Source organism: Agelaius tricolor, unplaced genomic scaffold (genome assembly GCF_023055355.1).
Source record: "Agelaius tricolor isolate 1412-34295 unplaced genomic scaffold, bAgeTri1.0.p SCAF_14, whole genome shotgun sequence".
NCBI lineage: Eukaryota > Metazoa > Chordata > Aves > Passeriformes > Icteridae > Agelaius > Agelaius tricolor.
This window is the reverse complement of record NW_027269274.1, coordinates 4,512,103-4,531,189: the sequence shown is the minus strand read 5'-3', so window position 1 is coordinate 4,531,189 and position 19,087 is coordinate 4,512,103. Positions and strand designations below refer to the sequence as shown.

At 40.1% G+C, this 19,087-nt stretch overlaps 1 protein-coding gene and 1 long non-coding RNA gene across 3 annotated transcripts in view; one reads left to right on the top strand and one right to left on the bottom strand.

Moving 5' to 3' along the window:
• Window positions 1-3,145: 3,145 nt before the first annotated feature.
• LOC139595766 (uncharacterized) lies at window positions 3,146-18,859 on the top strand. Of its 2 annotated transcripts, XR_011681127.1 has the most exons (6): window positions 3,146-3,501; window positions 6,047-6,222; window positions 8,164-8,322; window positions 8,679-8,840; window positions 16,017-16,097; window positions 17,279-18,859. It is a non-coding gene; the product is annotated as an uncharacterized lncRNA (long non-coding RNA). The 2 variants fall into 2 exon arrangements; XR_011681128.1 differs by lacking the exons at window positions 3,146-3,501; window positions 8,679-8,840 and having other exon boundaries at window positions 6,113-6,222.
• The window catches only part of MDFIC2 (MyoD family inhibitor domain containing 2), a 42,509-nt gene continuing 31,360 nt past the window's right edge, over window positions 7,939-19,087 (bottom strand). The window contains exons 3-5 of the mRNA XM_071439356.1: window positions 15,731-15,799; window positions 11,907-12,128; window positions 7,939-8,419 (exon numbers count right to left, since the gene is read on the bottom strand). Of these exons, the coding sequence (XP_071295457.1) occupies window positions 8,160-8,419; window positions 11,907-12,128; window positions 15,731-15,799 (551 nt within the window). The 3' untranslated portion in view covers window positions 7,939-8,159. The remainder of the gene's footprint in view (window positions 8,420-11,906; window positions 12,129-15,730; window positions 15,800-19,087) is intronic.

The following is a 19,087-nucleotide window of genomic DNA, read 5'->3' as shown; positions in this document are numbered from 1 at the left end:
TAGATGCCGATTTTGTGCTGCCAGATAATATTACTGGTGCCTTCTGACCTTAAGAGAGAGTAATCTAAGTTAAATATCAGGCATTTGGATCTTGGCAAAGTTCAGATTGCCAAAATGAAGAAATACAAATAGCTAGGAAGGCGACGCTGCGCCTTCCCTGGATGGCTGAACAAGTGCCATTAGCGCTTGAGTGTATTCCCAACTAGATATAAAAGGAATCGGGAGTGTTAAGGAAAAACAGAGTAAAGTGAATGCCTCTTACAGCTGTCGCAATGGGAAAGTTGCAACATTTGCTTGTAGGAAAAGATGCAGAAGCACACAGAGTACCTGTTAGCGCGAGCGGAGCCAGACTTGGGCAGCATTTCAAGTGTTACAGACACAATCCTGAAGGCTATATGCAGAGCAGCATGACTTTTCCATGATGCTGGTTAAGAAGACGTGCCATTGCAAATTTTTTTTTTTTTTTTTTTTTTAAGGCTGCCTAAGTTTTCTTGGGCCTTTATAGAGCAGATGTAGCTTAGGAGTGTTGAGTGCTCTGGGGGACTGAGCTGAGGGAATGGCATCCTTGGCTGTGCTATACACACGGCCTGTCCCTTGGCTCCCCTTGCTGCAGATCAGGTTTCTAGCTGAGAAATAAAGTTCTCTGAGGGGAAAAAAAATCCGTCCTTGGTCCCTTTGTTCTGCTTTCCCATGGCAGCCTGTGCTGACTTGTATTGTTCCCTCTTTTGTCTGTAAAGTTATGAGCTCTCTGGCTCAGATGTAGTTACTCCTATAAACAGGGGTTGTGACAGAGCTATTATGGGCAAAACCAGAGCAGTTTATTCCACCAGAGATTCTGAAGGTTGGGGAAAAATATTTGTTCAGATAGATTTTAGAAAATTAAAGATCTCATGCAGGAGGATTGTCAAAGAGAGCTTTTTCTGGAACAAAAAAGGAAGGTTTTTCTTCTAGTTATTATTTAATATTTTCATGAAATTTAACAGAAGGTTGACCTGAGTCTTCAGGACTTTCCAGGCTGACAGGAAAGGGCCTGGGTTATTCCTCTTTCTGTGGGGTGGCAAAGCCCTGTGGAACTCTCCAGGGAAATGAGCATTTCCCAACACCCATGGTGCTGCTTTAGTAAATGATCCCTCTGTCATGAACAACCCTTTCACTGGAAAATTTATCCTCAGGCTCAGCTGGGATGATTATACAGCTTCTAAGGGTATTAACAAATAGTGTTGGTTCTGGCTTTGTCTTAAGAAGGTTTCTATCACTATTAATCTTTGCCTACTCTCCATCCTTTCTTGTTTCTTGGAACATAGAGACCTTGCTATAAATATCTGTGAGTTTAAATATGGATTTCTACGTGCACATATAGACCCAAGTGCACAAATGGATATTTTATCATATCATACCATGCTGTGTCATATCATTTAATACAATATTGTGTGTCTGCAGTGAGAAGACACATTTTTCTGTCCTGGTTAGTCAAAGTGAAGCATCAAAGGTTAATTTCTTTCTGTCTGAAATTTGCACGAAGCAAGTTAGACACGACTTTACTGTGCCACGATAAACTTTGCATAGTATACCTTGTATAAAGGTAAAATACATTTTCCATGACTTAAACCTTTGTGGATCCGTGCTATGCTAAGGGCAATTAGATTTAACATCCCTGGAAGCTCCAAAGGCATTTTAAAGGACTCGCTCTTTTGTTCCAACTCTAGCACTCAAAAAGACTGAGACATTTTTGGAATAGGTTTTGATGGACTTATATGAAAATTTATATGACTAAGAATTGGATTTGTTCCTCTGGAATATTATGGATTATTTTTATGTGGGAATTACATAAGTGTGCAGAGCTGCATGCAGTTGGCTTAATGTAGCTAAAAATATATATTCTGATTTCCATTTGGAAAGGTAGCTGGATTTTTCCACCTTCCCCTCTCAGTGATGACTTTATGGTGTGTACGGGTTATAGATTACAGGAAAAATTGAAATGCATAGTAAAATCAAGGGGTTTAAAATGGATTAATATTTGATTATATCTTTGAGAAGATGAATACTGATGTGTGTCCTTCTCCACTCCTGATTTGGAACTGTGGTGAAATCCCTTGCAAATAAAACTTATTTCAGAGAGACCACCTGGATGTAAACAAGGACAGGAGTGGGCAGCACATGAGGAATCAGAAATCTTTGAGGCCTGGGGCAAAGGCTCATCCTGCTTTCATCCCATGGCTCATTTGCCTCCGGTGCAGCAGAAATCACAAGGATTAGCCTGACAAGAAAAAACTTCACAGAGCAATCAGAGAGCACAAGTGAGGAACAACTGCTCTCAGTTACATTACTCTTAAGATACTCCATCTCTTCCTGCCTCTTCATCCTTTACCTCTCTCTTTCTCTCTCTCCATATACATATATAAGAGAACTTATTTTGACACAGTAGCATCCAAAAAATGCTTCTTGGAGAAAGATTTTTTTCATGTATTTTTGATGAAAAGCCTCATGAAGTGGAGGCTGAACTCTCCTGTTACAAAAGAGAACACATTAGAAAACCTGATCCATTTATTTTAAACTACTGGTTGTCCCACTCAACACCAAAATTTGGTACACTTTGCTTCACCTTCCACGTGGAGCAACACCAGGTTACAATACCCCAAAAGATTTTAGGAAGTGGAATTGTGGTTCTGTGGGCAGCTTTGCTGTTCCATTGGAAGGGTTTGTGTGATGACTGTACCGGGTGTTACTCTCTGAAGGGAAGAATGATGCAAATACACTGCAAGAGAGATGAACAAAGAGTGTTCTTCTAAATTATCTGCACATTTGTGACTCACCTAGAACAAATACAGTATAAAATTGCCTAGCTGACAGGATGCTTCCATCAGGTTTTTAAATGTTGTGTGAGCTGGAACATGTTTTATGGCATAAAACCCAAATTCTGCTTTTGTTTTGCTTCTTCTGTATGTTTTCTAAAATGGACATGTCACTTTGGCTGTATAATCTTATCATATTTAGATTTGATTTAAATCCTGTCTTTTCTCAGCTGTGCTCGCTAATGGAATCATTCATGCTTTTTATACAGTTGATCTAATAATATTTTCCTCACTGCTCTCTGGCATTATTTTTTACTTTGTAGGAAGCATGGCAAAACTGGCAATATAAATTGAGTCTGCATTTTAATGACACTGATGGTGATTTTTTCATGCATTTGGATAAGGTGGGGATTTTTTTTCTCTCTTTGTACCATGGTCATTCCAATATACTGTGGTGTGGGCATGTGAATGACTGATTGATTTGCAGGATTCTCTAATAAGGAAGAAGACTTTTCCAATATTACTTTGCTGCTTAAGCTGCTCTGTTCATGCAGGCCATCAATAGAATGTCCATGAGATATCTTCATTCTTCTCTCTTTATTTTATAAGCAATGTACTCCAGTGACCTATGAACTTCTCTGTTGGAAGTCCCTGATCCCTCTTCAATACCACTAAAATGGTGTCTCCTACTGGAAAGCACTAGGAGATGGTAAGTCAATGACTTTCAGCATTTCCTCTAGAAAGATTTTTCAGATTTCAAATGAGGATTGGTGAACAAACACTTCTCATTTAGCGACAATATTTTTTTTTTCTGGATACACTTAGAGAACAAATTATGGACTGTAGCAATGACTGTCTCCTCTACATTTTATACCTGCACAACCCCCACGGTGACTTTAGTGATGGTGGGGGAAGAAGCACAAGTGTGGCTCTTCAGAGTGAGTTTTCTTCTTATTTCACAGAGGGTCCAAGATGCCAAGTGCTGCCTCAGGAGAGCAAAGCCCTTTACAGAGGCAGCAGATGCAGTTCAGCATTGCTCATTCTGTTGTGCTTCAACTCTGACCACGGAAGCGCGAGCTCTTGGGACAGAAAGTGCTCTGTTTACACTCAGACCTTGGCATTTTTCCTAAGGGTACCAATTATAATGGTGTTTTCTGTGATATGGGCACACATCCATTATGAATTGGCTTGCACCCACCAACTCATTTTGTACAGGCCATGGAACATCCATCAGATGGCAACGAATCCCATTCGTGTGCAATGTTAAGGAAATCTAGATCATTACCAGCAGAATAATGAATTCCCTAGAATTGTTCCATTGTGCAATTATATGAAGTATGCTAAGAGAAAGGGCACTTTCTCAATAAAGTACTCCTTTTTATTTTCCTAAACCACAGAAATGATAGATTATTAATCATGATTAATGCTCAGTTACAGTGAATTATAGCGGAGCAGTGCCTGGAAATCCCAGTCTGCTTGGTAAACTCATTTTCTTGCATAATAGGAAACTTACCTTGCATTTAAGAGAACCCAAACAGATGAAATGGAACCACCCATTTCATATAATTAAAAGAAAAATTTAATAGATACATACATTCTTAGTCTGACACTCTTGAACTTTCTTTGGTACTGTACAAGCAAAATTGGAGAAATACAATTGCAAACATCTTAATTGTTCCCATATTTTGCTTTCTTCCTGAGAACCAAAGTCTTCTAGAGCTCAGCTGTAGCACTCAGCCTGAATCCCTAAGCAGCACTGGAATTAAGGCAGAGTTGTGAATTTTCTGGACATTTGGAAGATGTTTGTTGTTCTAGTTGATGATTTCTTGAGAGAATATGAATGATCAAAGTGCTTTAGGAAGCTGAGGAAAGTCAAATGAAATAATGGAATATATTTCATCCCTATATTTGGGGATGTACATGGGATAATTTTTGCCAGCCCTACATATAGGGGATTAATTGGATTCATTGTACATGGAGAGTAAGGCACCAGAACGACATTATGGAAGTGCTCATGGTCAGTCAGAGAACTTAATATCCTTTGAGACAACTGAACTTTAGATTTTTGGAAGCCCCCAGAGTCTTTTCCAATATTATCAAACATCAGTTCCCCTACAGTTTACATCCTAATCCGTATTGTGTTCTGAGAACAGAGTGAAAGGAGGTGAAAAGACATTTTTGTCTCAAGGATGAGACTGCTGGGTCATTTCCAAGAGGAGATCCTTAGAGAGCATCCCATGGTCCTTTCCTGTGGAAGGTAGCAGTGCAGCTCTCCGTTATTCTCTCTGTCTCTCTCTTCCCCCAGGCAATCTGTCAGTGCATTTCTGGTGCTGGGGAGAGGCGTCGTGTCGGAGCGCTGTTCCCGATTGCAAAACGGGAACTTCTATTTGTTGTTCTCAGGAGCTGGTTCCACGCGCTGACATCTCCCCGGGAGCACAGCTGAGTCCAACATGTTCCCAGCAGCCATCCACCCAAACGCCTCCTACTCCAGCACCCAGACCTTCATTCCCAGTAAATAAAAAACACAGAGCCAGCCTCGAATTGTTCCAAGTGCTTCGGCTTCACTGGAATGTCTGCCCATGTTCAGATCTGATAAATGGGTGTTTTTCTGCACCAGAAGTCAATTTAGTGTGGGAATAGGATGGCTTTTCAAAGAGTTTCTGGAATAGTTAATGGGAAAGTCTGACTGACTTTCTCTGGTGTCAATATGTTTAAGTGTTCCTACGTGTCATGAAAGTACAATATCGCAATTACCAGCTTTAAGACAGAAAACAAAGTTATCATAAGCTGCTGATTCTATTGTGTTGTATGAAAAAACATGTTTTTTCAAGGTTTCATTGCTCAAAAAGGTCTCAAAAAATCTTCTTCCTTAAAGCAGGAAACTGAGCAGTGTGCCTATGTACACTTCAGGTAAGGAGATATTGCTGCATTATTTAAAACACTACCAACAGCAGCTCTCAATATATCCCAGTGTGATTCCCATCATATTGCTGGGACATCCTGTCTAATCATGGCTATGGTAATTCTGTCTTTAACCTTATCTGTGCCCTGTAGTAGCCATGACCTCAGTATGCCAACCTATGGATTACAAAACCAAAAAAAAAAAACCCAAAACGTTTGAATAATGATTTCTAGGAAAAAAGTTGGAAAAAATTCCACATTTGTCCCAAAAGCCCCCAGTCCAGTTCCACAGCTGAATGAGACTTCACTTGCCATGAGTTACACTGGCGAGGTCAATGTGTTTTTTCTTGCAGACTCAGAACTGGAACAAGACATCCTGGCATGAAAGGGAAAGTCCTCAATTCTGATTCCCTCAGTGACAACATTTTGGCGTATGCCACCCTCTGGTTTCCCCTCTTGGGCTCTGTCCAGCCATGGCACATGAAATCCCCCATTTTGGAGACTGGCATCAAGAGCAAGGACTGCCAAGGTACATCTTTATTGGTGCTTCTCTAGGAAATGGTATGTGGAACAAACTTCCCTCTTTTCTGACTCCTAAATGCCTTGGGTCAGAGTTTTTATTCATAAATACCCACATGATGCTTTGTCAAGGACAGCCTGTGGTACAAAGGATAGAATGATCCAAGCCTCTGTGGCCTGGTATGTAGAAGTGAGAGTTTAGCTTAACTTTGGAAGATTTAAGATGAAAATTCTGTGTGAGAATGCAAATTGAAGCATTAAAACTCAGCATTGCCCATCCTGGGGTGGGTCACCCAAACCAGTGCCTCCTGGATGGCAGTGGGTTGTGCTGTGGGGTCTGGGTCCAGACCCAGCCAGCAGGCTGGGACTGATGTGGTGATGAAGGACTAATTAGCTCCTTTAGGCGACTCCAGCTCACAATGGGGCAATGTAAGATAAGGAAATCTCTTCTATTCCCCACCAATGTCCTGGAAGGAGCAGAGAAATGAGGTGTTCTGGGCTGCTCGCTGCATTGCTGAGGTTTGCTGTCTTCTGGTCACCAGGCTTTGTAAGACACCTGGAAAAAGGTTGTTAGTGGTTCTGCTTCTGGCTTTCTGGTTTTTTTTTTTTTTTGAAAGCATGAGTTTTCCAGAAGGGGGATAAGGAAAGGATATACACATGATTTTTTTCCCCCATTGAATGTTTGTGCACCAGGACTACTCTGATTAATAAACAAGCAGCTTCAATGGTTTAAGAAAGGCTTAATATTCCAGCATCTTACCCAGGATCCTTGTTTGGGATTCCACAGGCATTTCTGCACTGAGATCAGTGGGGTTTTTGGGAGAAATTTTAGTGCTTATACATAGCAAACACTGACTTTGGTGTTAGTCTATAAATGTCTAATGTGAGCAAGCAATTCTGTATTTTCCTCTGTGCTCAATACCTGTGTTCTGCACCCTCAGGCAGCTGAATTTACATGCTTTTGTTGTCATATGTGTAATGTGCAACATGCATTTCCTTTTTATTAATCAAACCTGCCATCAGAAAAGAGATAGAAGGAATTTGAAAGCACAACCAGGATGGATACTGTCATTCTGTAATCTTTTGTGCACAGGTGGAGATGCCTGTTTGCACTGGAATAGGTGGGAATATTCTGTTTCTTGCAAAAGTCTTACAAATGAAAATCAAGCAAAGGAGTTACTGGCTATCTATGGGGTAATTCTCCTCTGGAAGTGTGCAGTCAATTCCCATTTAGGCTAATTACACTTGAGAAGCCCTTTCCTATAACTAATGAACAATAGGCATAACATGTTGTTACATAACCATGGGCCAGCACATTAATACACTGTCGAATTGCAGTACCCTGTGAAAATGCTTCCTCAACGAAATTCACTGGAGATTTTCAGTGACATTTGCTGTAATTACCAGTAGTATGGTTTCTAATTCATTTAATTTTTTTTTCTACCTATACTGGGCATATAAGAGTGTTTTAAGAGATTGAATAAATAAATTTTTAATTATAAAATGATGCTGTATCATAAATTATTAATAATAACCAACAATGTGTAATACATGTTTAGGTATGAATCCATTAGGAAGATGAACTAACATATATATCAGTCCTAAAATAATGTCCTAATTTGTTCTGTGTTTATGACTGGTGAAATCAGTGTTTAAAGCAATTAAAGGTTTATAAAAGCTTGGATTGACAGTGGGTAAAGCAGCGAGCACACTTGGCACTTAGGAATTCTGTTGTCATCTATGGCAGAGAAGACCCCTTTTTGTCCTTTATTGGTTTCAGCAGTTTGTGATATCATGCCAACACAGAGACCTCCAGGGAGGGAGCAACAAGATGCACATAGTCCTCATTGACAAAACCTCTGGTTATGATTAATATTCAGGAAAAAAAAAAAATCTCCTTTGTAATCTGTCGGGTAGTTTTGAGGAACTTTGTCAATTTTTTTCCTATCAGCGATAGCAGACTTCTGAGATCTCCATGGCCAGCTCCAGGCACTCCCCGGTCTCGTGGCAGGACTCAAAGAGGCTGCAATCAATGTCACAGTCACAGTTGCAGTCGTTGCTGCCGTGGTCTTCGTCGGAGGTCTGGTAATATCTATTGGATGGACAACAGGTATCTGTCAGCCAATGTTCACAGGTATCAGGCAGCATTATAAGAAAGTCCCAAAACTGGCAGAACAAGCAGGCCAGGATAAGTGTGGCGCATTCATCTAAGAGAAAGGAAAAGCAGGGAGATGTAAGAACAACTGTGAGATGGGATTGCCCGGTTTTAGGCCAGAGGTGAGGGAGTGGGCTAAAAACACATTGATGATAACTACTTCCATAGAGACAAGTGAAAAGTTTCTTTTCTATTTTAATTGCTCTGGAAAAACAACATCTGTATGAAAAGAATTTGAATGGAAATATTCTGTGGCAGTGAAATGCAGAAGAACAAGCTCTTTAAACCAAATTTTATCTTCTCATGCCCAGACAGCAAGGAGGCTGAAGAGGCACAAGAAGCTGGGAGGGGACACAGCCAGGACAGCTGACCCCAGCTGGCTAGAAGGATAGTCCAGACCATATAGCATCAATATAAATTAGGCAGAAAACAAGCAGGGGTTTCTGCTCAGATAACTGACTAGGCATCAGTTGGTGAGTGGTGAGCAATTGCAATGTAAATACCTTGTTTTGTATATTCCTATTTTTATTTATATATAATATATATTTTTTTTTCTTCCTCCCGTGTAAAACCACTACATTGTCCCATTACACTGTATTTATGTAATCTCATGAGTTTTCTTCCTTTTACCCTTCTGTTACCCCCATTCTGTAGTGGGGCAGTGAGTGAGGTGTTCTGTGGGGCTGAGGAAACATGACACCAGCACAGGTGACACTGGAGTTTATTTTCATTTTCACAAGAGTTTGCACTAAAAATGTTTAAAGACTGCCAAGGACAGGGAGGGAGAGCAGGCCTGGAGAAGAGCATTCAGAGAGGGCAGTGTGTCTCAGCTCAGGGTCCTCCCAACTCCCCACCAAACAGGGTTCTCACCTTTTTGTTCACAAATGTCAGTTTTTCAAAGGAGACAAAAGTTTGGAAAATAGATTATGTAGGATGCGTGTCTGGAGCCAGTGAATATTCTTGAAAACTTGGTCACCATGACTAAAGCTCTGTGCTATGTTTGTGCCCTCCCAAAATCAACTAATTAACTCCAGCCTCCAGCATCTGGGGAGGCTGCTTGGGTGCAGCAGGTGTGAGATTCCAACTGTGTGAATCCACTTGGAGCACAGACCCAGACCTTTTCTTTTTTGTGTTTTTTTTTTGTTCCTTCTTGTTTTTGGAAAGGAAAAATGCCTTCAACAATATGAATGTCTTTTCATTGCTTCTTTCAGGAAAGCATATGGTTATAACCACATTTCTTGCCCTAGGATGACTAACTGTGAACTCATTCAACTGCATTGGTTCTGTTGTGGCATTTTCTAGCTCACGTAACATGAAGTTCACTGCCAGGAAGTTTCCAGAATTATGCTATTTTTTTTAGAAAGCTTTCTTGATGAAAAAACAAAATTTAAAAAAAAATCATTCCAGCTTCTTTATTAAAAAGACAAGGTAGCAAGAACAAATAGCATATGACTGAACTTCTTTCTAAATGGCATATCATCACCAATGTTATCAATTTTAATACTTATTTAAATATGTCAAGATCTATTTAGGTTCAGACAAGCACAACTAACTTCTAAGTCAGTTCTGTCAAATAAGAATGACTAGATTTTGGTAATACTCAGTAAGTTCATGCTTATATTTTTTCCTAGCTAAATGAACTGAAATAATTATAAAATTGAAACAGTTAATAAGGTGACACCACTGTATTTAATTGTATGAAATTTACACTGTAGAAAATGTAATCATTTTATCCAGTAGTTCTTGCTGTAATTAAGACTATTCTTTTTAGATCTCTTATGTTTATGAAATTTCTTTCCTATACATAGATGTGAGAGACAGAATTCAAAGTTATGTCTCAATTAAGGATTTGGCGATTTTTTTCTCCCTCTCCAAAGATCCATTTTTTAATAACAGTTTTTTTCCCCTGAATATGTTAACCATAATGGTGCTTATGTAATCTGGAGAGAATAGATATGATTCTTAGGGCTTCATCCAGGAAAGAGAGCACACAAAAAGCACAAGATTTTAATAATAAAGTAATGTTTCAGCACAGACTCTGTGATGTGCAGTAAAGATGCTTTTAAATTCCCATCAGAGCACACACCATGAACTGTGATAATGGATGTAACACATTTCAAAAAATCTGCATGTGTGAGGCTTTTTGGTCCTGTTTTAAGTGGGGTAATGTATATAAATAATAGATATTAGCAATTAGACATCCATTCCTATGCATTCATTTATATATTTGAAAATAAATTAGCCACAAACTGCATAAAAGAAGATGCAATCTCTTGTTTTCCCCTCTGTTTTCCCTGCTGTTTGCCAAACGGCTTTACTGCGTTTATCTCAGTGAGAACAGTGACCTCAGCTCTCCTTCTCTACATTACTAGATTAATTAGCACAAAAGAAGAATTTATAATAATTTTTCTAGCATGCCTCATCTCTAAGTTTTCCTTGTTTGGTGGCATCTGCTCACACAGATGATGCTCTGAACAACCCTGGTCCAAAGATTGCTGAAGCCTTTCTGGTCATCCTTGGTGAGACCTATGAGTGTTGTATTTGCTCTTGTCTGAGCCCTGGGAACAAAATAGTCACCAATTTCCTCATCTATTGCTCTGCCTTCAGAGGTTCTCTGAGCAAACAGGATTTGGCCTTGTGTATGTGGAATAAGCAGTAAGTTGTCAGAGTGGAGTGAGCTGAGTATGCAATGACAACCACAAATCTGTCTTCCTTTGGTTTTCTTGGCTTCTATCCAGCCCTTAACATTATTAATTAAGCACAGATTGGGTTTTTTTGTTGTTGTTGTTAATTTCCTTCACATTTAGCTTTTTTAAGGAGAATGAAATCTGTTATTTGCATCATATGGTACACACCTGTGTGCCAGTAGTGGTTGTGAGAGACCTCAAACTTAAAAATAGGAAGTGTCAGGACAAGAGGACAAGTTCCCTAAATAAAATAAATACTTCAGATCCTTCTCTGAAATTAAGCATATTCCAATAGATGTATCATAGACATCCCTTTTTAAGGATCTGTGACACAATAGAGATGTTAATGATTCTTGGAGAACAGGGCACTTTATTGTGTTGATCTCTATTTAGATATGCTTAATTTAGGAATTGTCAAATGATATGCACGACAGATACCAGCTCCATTGGATATAACACACTAATCCATTATTGCAAAAGGCACTCAAAAGAAACTTCTGAAATACTTCACAGAGCCTTTTTTTAACATCCACTGGAATTACCAGGAATAGATTTATCTGATACTGACACTGGTGCCTCTGTGCAAACTCTCATTGCTAAAGTACAAATGCTCTGTGGCACAATAAGCTCTAAGCTCCTCTTCTATGACTTTAGTATCACTGACAATTTAAGATCATCTTCTAGAAATTCTCATCTATCACACAAATGTCTGCAGGGCAACTTAACATTGCTTTTGGCGATGTTCTTGAACCTCCTGTTCAACATTTAATTTCGAGTTGGTTATACATAGTTCTTTTGCAGTGGGCATTATTTAGAAATCAGCTCAAATGTGATCTGTTTTATAAAACATACCGTCACTGTCTCTCTGATGTACTGATGCATCATCTTCAATGTAAGAGAATTCTCTGCATTTCTCCAGGGAAGCAATGGATGATCTGCTTGCATCTGACAATTTCTTCTCATTTTTGGTACCCTTTGATGAAGTGTCTGTGATGCTGAATTCTGCGACAGAACTCATAACAATACCTTTCATAGGCTTTTCATCTGTGTGTTTTTCATTTGTAAGCTGGTTATCTGGTGGGATTAGGAAAAAAAAGACTGTGATACCAAGGCAGAGATCTGAGAGAATAACATATGCAGAATTTTCAAACCTACAGTTGTTTACTTCCAAGGCCTAACCCTTCTCACCTAATGATTTCAGTCTCTTTACTGAGGTTTATTCATAGTAAAGGTATTTGTGAACTTGCCTTCTAAGGTTTTCTCTTAAACCCAGAGGACTTAGAGGCTAAGTAATAATTCACTTCCAGTGGGTGGGATCAGGTTTGGAAAGAAAACAGAACTATTGCCTCAGTTGACGTCTATTTAGACTTTGATATCCTAACTTCAGTTTGTGACATAAAAGAAGGCAAAACAATTATCTTGTTATTTTTCAGCTGCATCTTTGTTTCCCTAAATTAACAGCCAACACTGTGCACGTGGGCGGTACCTGGATGCAGATGTGCCAGCTCACCGTGGTTTATAATCCTGTAGCAAAGACAGCCAGATGGTCTCTGTTTAGCATCCAGATTCCTTATTTCATAACTTCATCCCCACTTGCGTTGTTGGCCTGGAAGTCAACTAGGAGATGGGATACTTCTCATGCTGTCAGCGTGCCAGAGAGGCAGCTCAAAAACCAGAGGGAGAGCTTAATTTTAAGCCCCAACTAGGGGAAAGGTTAAGAAGAGTTCTGAGTTCAATTTATTCTTGAAGAACTCCTCAGGCACAGATAAACATGGGTTGATATATAGTTTCACTCGATCTCTGAAGTGATCAAGTGGCCAAGAAACACAGTCATTCTCTCCATGGCGGGGATGATAATACCTCATCAGCTCTTATCTACAGCTGATTAACTCCTGCACCTCACATCAAGCACAGCCTCACTTTTTATCTCACTTAAATCTTGTGATATGCTTGCTCTTGAGCTATATACAGAAAATCAATCTTTACAAACACCTCAGTTGTGCAAATGCTACTTTCTAAGAAGAACAGTAAGTGGTCTGAAGTGGTTCAACTGCACTTGCCTGCAAGGAGTCTGAAGAGAGGCCCTGCATATCTCTTGGTTTTTATGTACCTTTGACTTCTGACCCATGTTAAGGAAAAGCCAAGGAAAGGCTGACAGAGAGTGAAACCTTGATGAGACTGCAGCTGTTCTCCCAGTATCCTTGCAGAGAGAGGAGGAAATGTGGATGGGATGGATGGATTGCAGGGTGAGTGAAAAAACAGTGCAACCATAAGGCTTGAAGAGGGGAAGCAAGGATTTGAGAGATAAGTAGAATTGTTTTGTGAGTCCAAAAGACACAAGCCCTACCTGTTAGCCAATATCACAAATGGGTCCTGTTTGTTCACACTGAGAGCTACACCCAGGCTGAGCCTTTGGATACACACAGAGCAGATCAAAAGGCTTAGGCAAGAATAACTATTATTTTCCACTTTCAAAATCTGCCCAAAAATGTAAACTAGGTATGTTTTAATTCATGGTGTATTTGTTGAGTTCCCCAATTCTGCAGCAATACAATGGCCCACAGAATGCATTTAAGCATTCAAGAAGCGAGACTGAAAAAAAAGTCTGACAGAAGTAATCAGTAAATGCCAGACTGACATTTACTGTATCCACCGACTTCTACTATTCATACTTGGAGTCAATTTTTATTCTTGAAGTGCTGTTGAAGAGAAATCAAAACCAGAAATAGAAAGGCATAGACATAACCTGAATTTTTCAATACAGCACCATCAAACAAAAGGGTAACAAAAGCTGTCACTCAGGGACTCTTCTGTTTGTTAAAGCATACTACATCTTGGAAAATACAGTACATTTTAGTGTCAGACTCTTAGTTTGAAAAGCTCCCTTTCAGTAATGTTATACTTGTCTTGTACAGCTAGATCAAGTCTTCACGCAATCACTGTAACAAGCAACTTGCTATGACAAGCGAGATCCTTGCTTCCAGAAAACACTGCAGGAGAGGCTAAAGCATTGTACAATTATAGGTCTCCATTTCATTTTTATGCAATTACCTTCAGTTCAGCTGTGGGTCCATCTACGTTATGTCTTTTATCAATTTAATGTTTGCACAAAGTGTCTGAAGAAATAAAGATTGTGCTAGACCAGCAGAAAAAAAAAGGTGGTTAGCACTTTTTTTTTTCCTATTATAGTTTTTGGTGGATGGAACAGTAGTAGGTTGAGAGTTTGGAACAAAAAGATGTCACCAAATAGGCTTTAAAAATACATTATATACCACTCATAGTATTTATGATTACTGTTAAATGAGAATATAAAAAATCCCAAATTACAATTAGAAATGGGATGAGGGTCAAACTTTGCAACTCTCTTTCAAGAGCCTGTGTTCAGCCTACGATGTCCACATATGTCTGTGTTTTTAACATATAGAAATCAACCGCTGAAGTGAACTTATAGGGAAAAATAAGTGTATCATGATGAAGAAATCTCAGATTATTCAGTGTTAGACTGTTAGGCAGAGGCTGCTAAAGGTACACCCCCACAATGTGCCATTTTTAAATAGTATGAAGTGGCAACTTTCTTCTTCACATGGGGAAGCTGGGACTCGCCTTGGCTGTTGCAGTAGAAGACTGGGATTGTTCACCCATGTTTGTATTAAAGATAGTCTCAATACTCACATGGAATTTCTTTTTTCTTTTTGGAGTTGGGCAATTCACATGGCTGACTACAAGTGTCTAAATTCATGAAAGCACAAAGTAAATCACTTACTTTCCACTGATGCCAGCCCCAGATCCCTCTGGTTAATGGGGAGGAGCAGTGATACCAAGACTGGCATTTGCAGTATGTCCCCTGACCTCTATTTCTCTTCACTGGCTTTAGGCACAAACCAGCATCTTGCAGCCCTGGAGAAGAGGAGTCTGCAGTTTCCCTGCATGCTTCTGAAATTAGATTTAGTATAGAGGTGTACAAGGGCTCTAAGTCTATTTTTGATAAGGGACAGAGGGTTTAAGAGGTGCTGTGTTCTGCTAAACAGGGACTGCAGCAATGCAGGTAATCCAAAGCAGCTCTTGGAGCAGCTGTTTAGGAGGAGACTCCACTGAAGGAGAAGGGGAATTGATCTCTGACCCTCCTAGGGCTCATCCACATTTTACAAGCAGAGGATAAGGAAGCCTGTGGCTCTACTCAATGCTGGCATTTATTCCAGATCCATCCTGGCAGTGGCCCTTTGTCTCACACCCCTGTATCAAGGAGTCCCAAGGGTTAATGCTAAACTGCATGGAAAACTGTAGCAGTTTAGGACCTGTAACTTTTTAATTTTCCCCTGAGGCATGTTGGTGTATGAGTGCAGCATTCATTATCCCGTGCCCTGCTGTCGCTACCTGTCTGTTTAATGTAGAACATGCTCATCACTGGAAGAGCTGTGTGCCATGTCCATTCTGCCCCCAGATGACACAGGCAGAGCTGCATCTGACCTGATGGATGAAAACTTGTACGTATGAAGGCTTGATCTGAGCACACTTGGTTCTCATAGAACCATGGAACCCAAACCTCAGGGTTTGACAGCAGTCCTTCAAAAAGGCAAAAGCCAAAGAAAAACAAAACACTTTTTCTTGATCATTTAAGGGATATAATGGTCTGCCAGGGAGGGAGTATCTCTGCATGCATGGGGACAGCAGCTTACCTGGATGGTCCTCACTGCTCGATGTCACTCCAGGGAGGGCCAGTAGAGGAAGGGAGCTGGTGCGACGGTCTTGGTGGAGAGAAGAAAACAAAATTGAAGAGGGATAAGTGTCAAATGAATGTGGTTTGTCACAGCTATCACCCTCAGCCACTTAGTGACAGTCATTGACTTCTGGAGTTGTTGGTCGGAGGTCAAACAGAAACAAATCTGTCAAACAGAAGCTTCATTGCTGAGGGAGGTTACATGGCATGGGGTGCTGTTTGTGTTATCCTCTGTCTCTTTTCAGGAAAGGAAGCAAAAAATAAACTGCCAAGACAGAAAGTTTCAAGAAGAGGTGAAGAGGATCACAGCAAACACGGCAATTCAGGTAGGTACAGAAAATTTGAGAGCTGGGAGGTCTGAGATGAAATGTGGGGCATCATCAATGCCCAAACACCTCAGAAACCTTAAATGAGGATCCCAAATCATGAGTAAAGGAGGAGGGAGGAAATTCAAGCTCAAACTCCAAGCTTCATGGCTTGTGAGTCTTGGTGGACAAGATGCCCAAGGTCCCTGCAGTGGCAAGCCCAGGTCCCCACACGGAGCAATGCTGAGCTGCTCCACCTCAGATGCGCCTGCCAGGCTGTTCACTCCATGCCTAAGGCCTGGAGGCTTAAATCTCCTTTTCTTCTCTCTCCAAGTGTCAGGGAGGCAAAGTAGGAAGGGGTGTGGGACTATCCCAGCAGTGAGTGCAGCAGATGGAGCAAACTGCATGGCAACTGCTGTTGCCCACATGGAGAGGCCAGAGGGAGCGCGGGCGCCATGGCCCATCAGAAGGGAGCTGCTCCAGACCCATATATCACAGGGCCTTTCAGAGATTCGTGCCCATTACATTTTGCTGAGCTCAGGCAGAAGGATGCAGGGGATTTGGAGACTGTTTATTTTTGTCATGAGGAAACAGGAAATAGTACACAAGGCTATAAATATATCCCGGGCTTCAGATGACATCATGAACTCGTGCAAGTGCTTCACTACTGATTTACGATGATGGACTGGTAATTCACAGGAGCTTTGGGTTTACTTTATTTTGCTGTTGCAGTAACAAAGCTAATGGTGCAATCCCGGGAGGGGGTATTTTATCAATAGTGAATTTTTGACCTCATTGCATACATTGTAACTTCATGAATTAGTGACCCAGCTAACTGTAAAGCCTTCTATAGGCTTATTGTAAATCTATCACAGGACTGGCAAAAACTTTTGGCCCAGATCCTAAGCTCTGACAGGCATGTGTTGATGGACTGCATAGCAAGCACTTCCACTAATATTTCTCACTAATTATGCCATATATTAAGAAAAAATGAATGAAGCCAATGTTTATATGCCGCTTTAACTGCTTTTCATATAAGAAAGCAACACAATCCCTAATAAATTTTCACCTTCAACATTTCTATTCATTATAATTTTTACCATGATGAATGAAGTTAGAACTGGAGAGGGAGGGGGTTCATCTTGAAATCTGTTCAGTGAATGACTGAATTTACTTCCCTTCCCCAACTTGTGTCGAGGAAGGAGGGAACAGATGGACACAGGAAGAAGAGGGAGGCGAGTGCGGAACGAAGGAGATGGGTGAGGAACAGATGGAGTCAGGAGAAAGTGAAGAGGAGAGTCAGCAAGGATGGTAGAAAAGTTTTCCACTTGACCTTGAGTTGAAATGAAGATCTGCATGCAGCATGGGGCAGCTTTTTGGGTTGCATCCTTTTTTCTCTCCATGGCACTTAGCTATAAGGTCTTTTGGGCCATCCCAGCAGCTCAGTGCATCCCAGGGGACCTGCAGAGCCAGGAGCTGGACTTTCCCTAGGGGTCACCTGCTGCAGAAGGGCACCTGCACTGTGTACAAGTCCTGTAATGGTAATGGCAGGGGAGGACTGTGTGCCAGCACAGGAACAAAAATGGGTTGGGATGTTGTAATTCTCCCAGGCATCCTAGCCAAGCCAGAAATTGGAGTTTATAATTTTGAAGAAGTGTACTACACCCAGTTTGTTAGGATCCAATAGCCAAAATATTCAGAGTAATTTATGGTTTTACCTGCTTGAAGCAAGACATTTGAGATGGCCTGATTTTCAGAATATGCTGAGCATCTGTGTTTTGATGTGTATTGAATTATATATCCCAAATCACTAGTAAGTCCTGGAAAATCTTGATTGTATTCTTAATTCGGTTAAATTGCCTGCATATACTCCACTGGTTCTGGCTTTGCTAGCTAAAGAATGGAAGAGGTGAAAGCTAAATATTGGCCATGTGTGTCATTCCCTTTGAAGAAAATGGGAGCCATGTGCACTCACCTAACAGCAATGTTTGGCCCCAACTATGATTTCACAGCTGGGCCCTAACTTCAGGAATGCCAAAGCACTAAATGACTCAATTGGAGTAATCTGATCAATGCTGTATTTTCGCTGTGGATTTAAATTGCACACACAGCAAGAGCAGAGTTGGTTTTCTTCTCTCTCAAAATCACTTTTCTCTGCAGACTTGATAGCATAAATATGAAGTATTGCTCTCATCACAGAAATAAGTGAAATGGCAGAAAACGTATGTCAAATAAAATGCACAACATTACGTCCTTTTTACTTTTTGGAGGCTGTTTAAGAAAATGGCTTCATTAATTTTGACTGAATAAAAGGTTCCTTTAAGGGATTTCAATAGGTGACATGAAAAATGTTAATACGAATGATCAAGACAATGGAGGTTAAAACTGTTTTGAAAATATGTTTCTTTTATAGATCTTGGCTGTTGGAAGAGTTACAGAATAAATATACGGTAGTGCTGACATTCAGTGCTGTTTCATCTTAGCAAAGAGTTTTTAATAAAGAAAATTCTTTTCAAGGAATGCTTTCTGCAGCCAGTCTTCAAAAAGAGGTTTTCCCCCCCTCCCAGTTTAATAAAATTAAAGTAATTTATGTCATATTGATATGTCGATATGTTTTTCAATAAACTTTTTCACAGAGATTTTTTTAAAATTCTCTTCACTTTAAAAATTATAATTATATGTCTTCCTCCCACTTTGAAAATGGCACAAGGTGCTCATTTGCAGAGCTCTACTGTTCAAATCTTCACTGAGAATAGAAATGTCATGACTCAGTTAACAATGCTTTATTATTCACATTGATCTTTTTTTATAGTGTTCTTTATCTCAAAAACATTGTAAATCAGATATCTTCCTCCCACTCTTTTGTTCATTTGCAAATTTTTATTATTCTAGTTTAAAAAAGCAATGGAGTGTCAAGAGTCAGTGTATATTGTTTATGTTCTTTTTTGCTTTAAAATTACTTTTAACTATAAAAAGTAAGATGTATAGCAGGAAAAAAAAATCTGCATTTA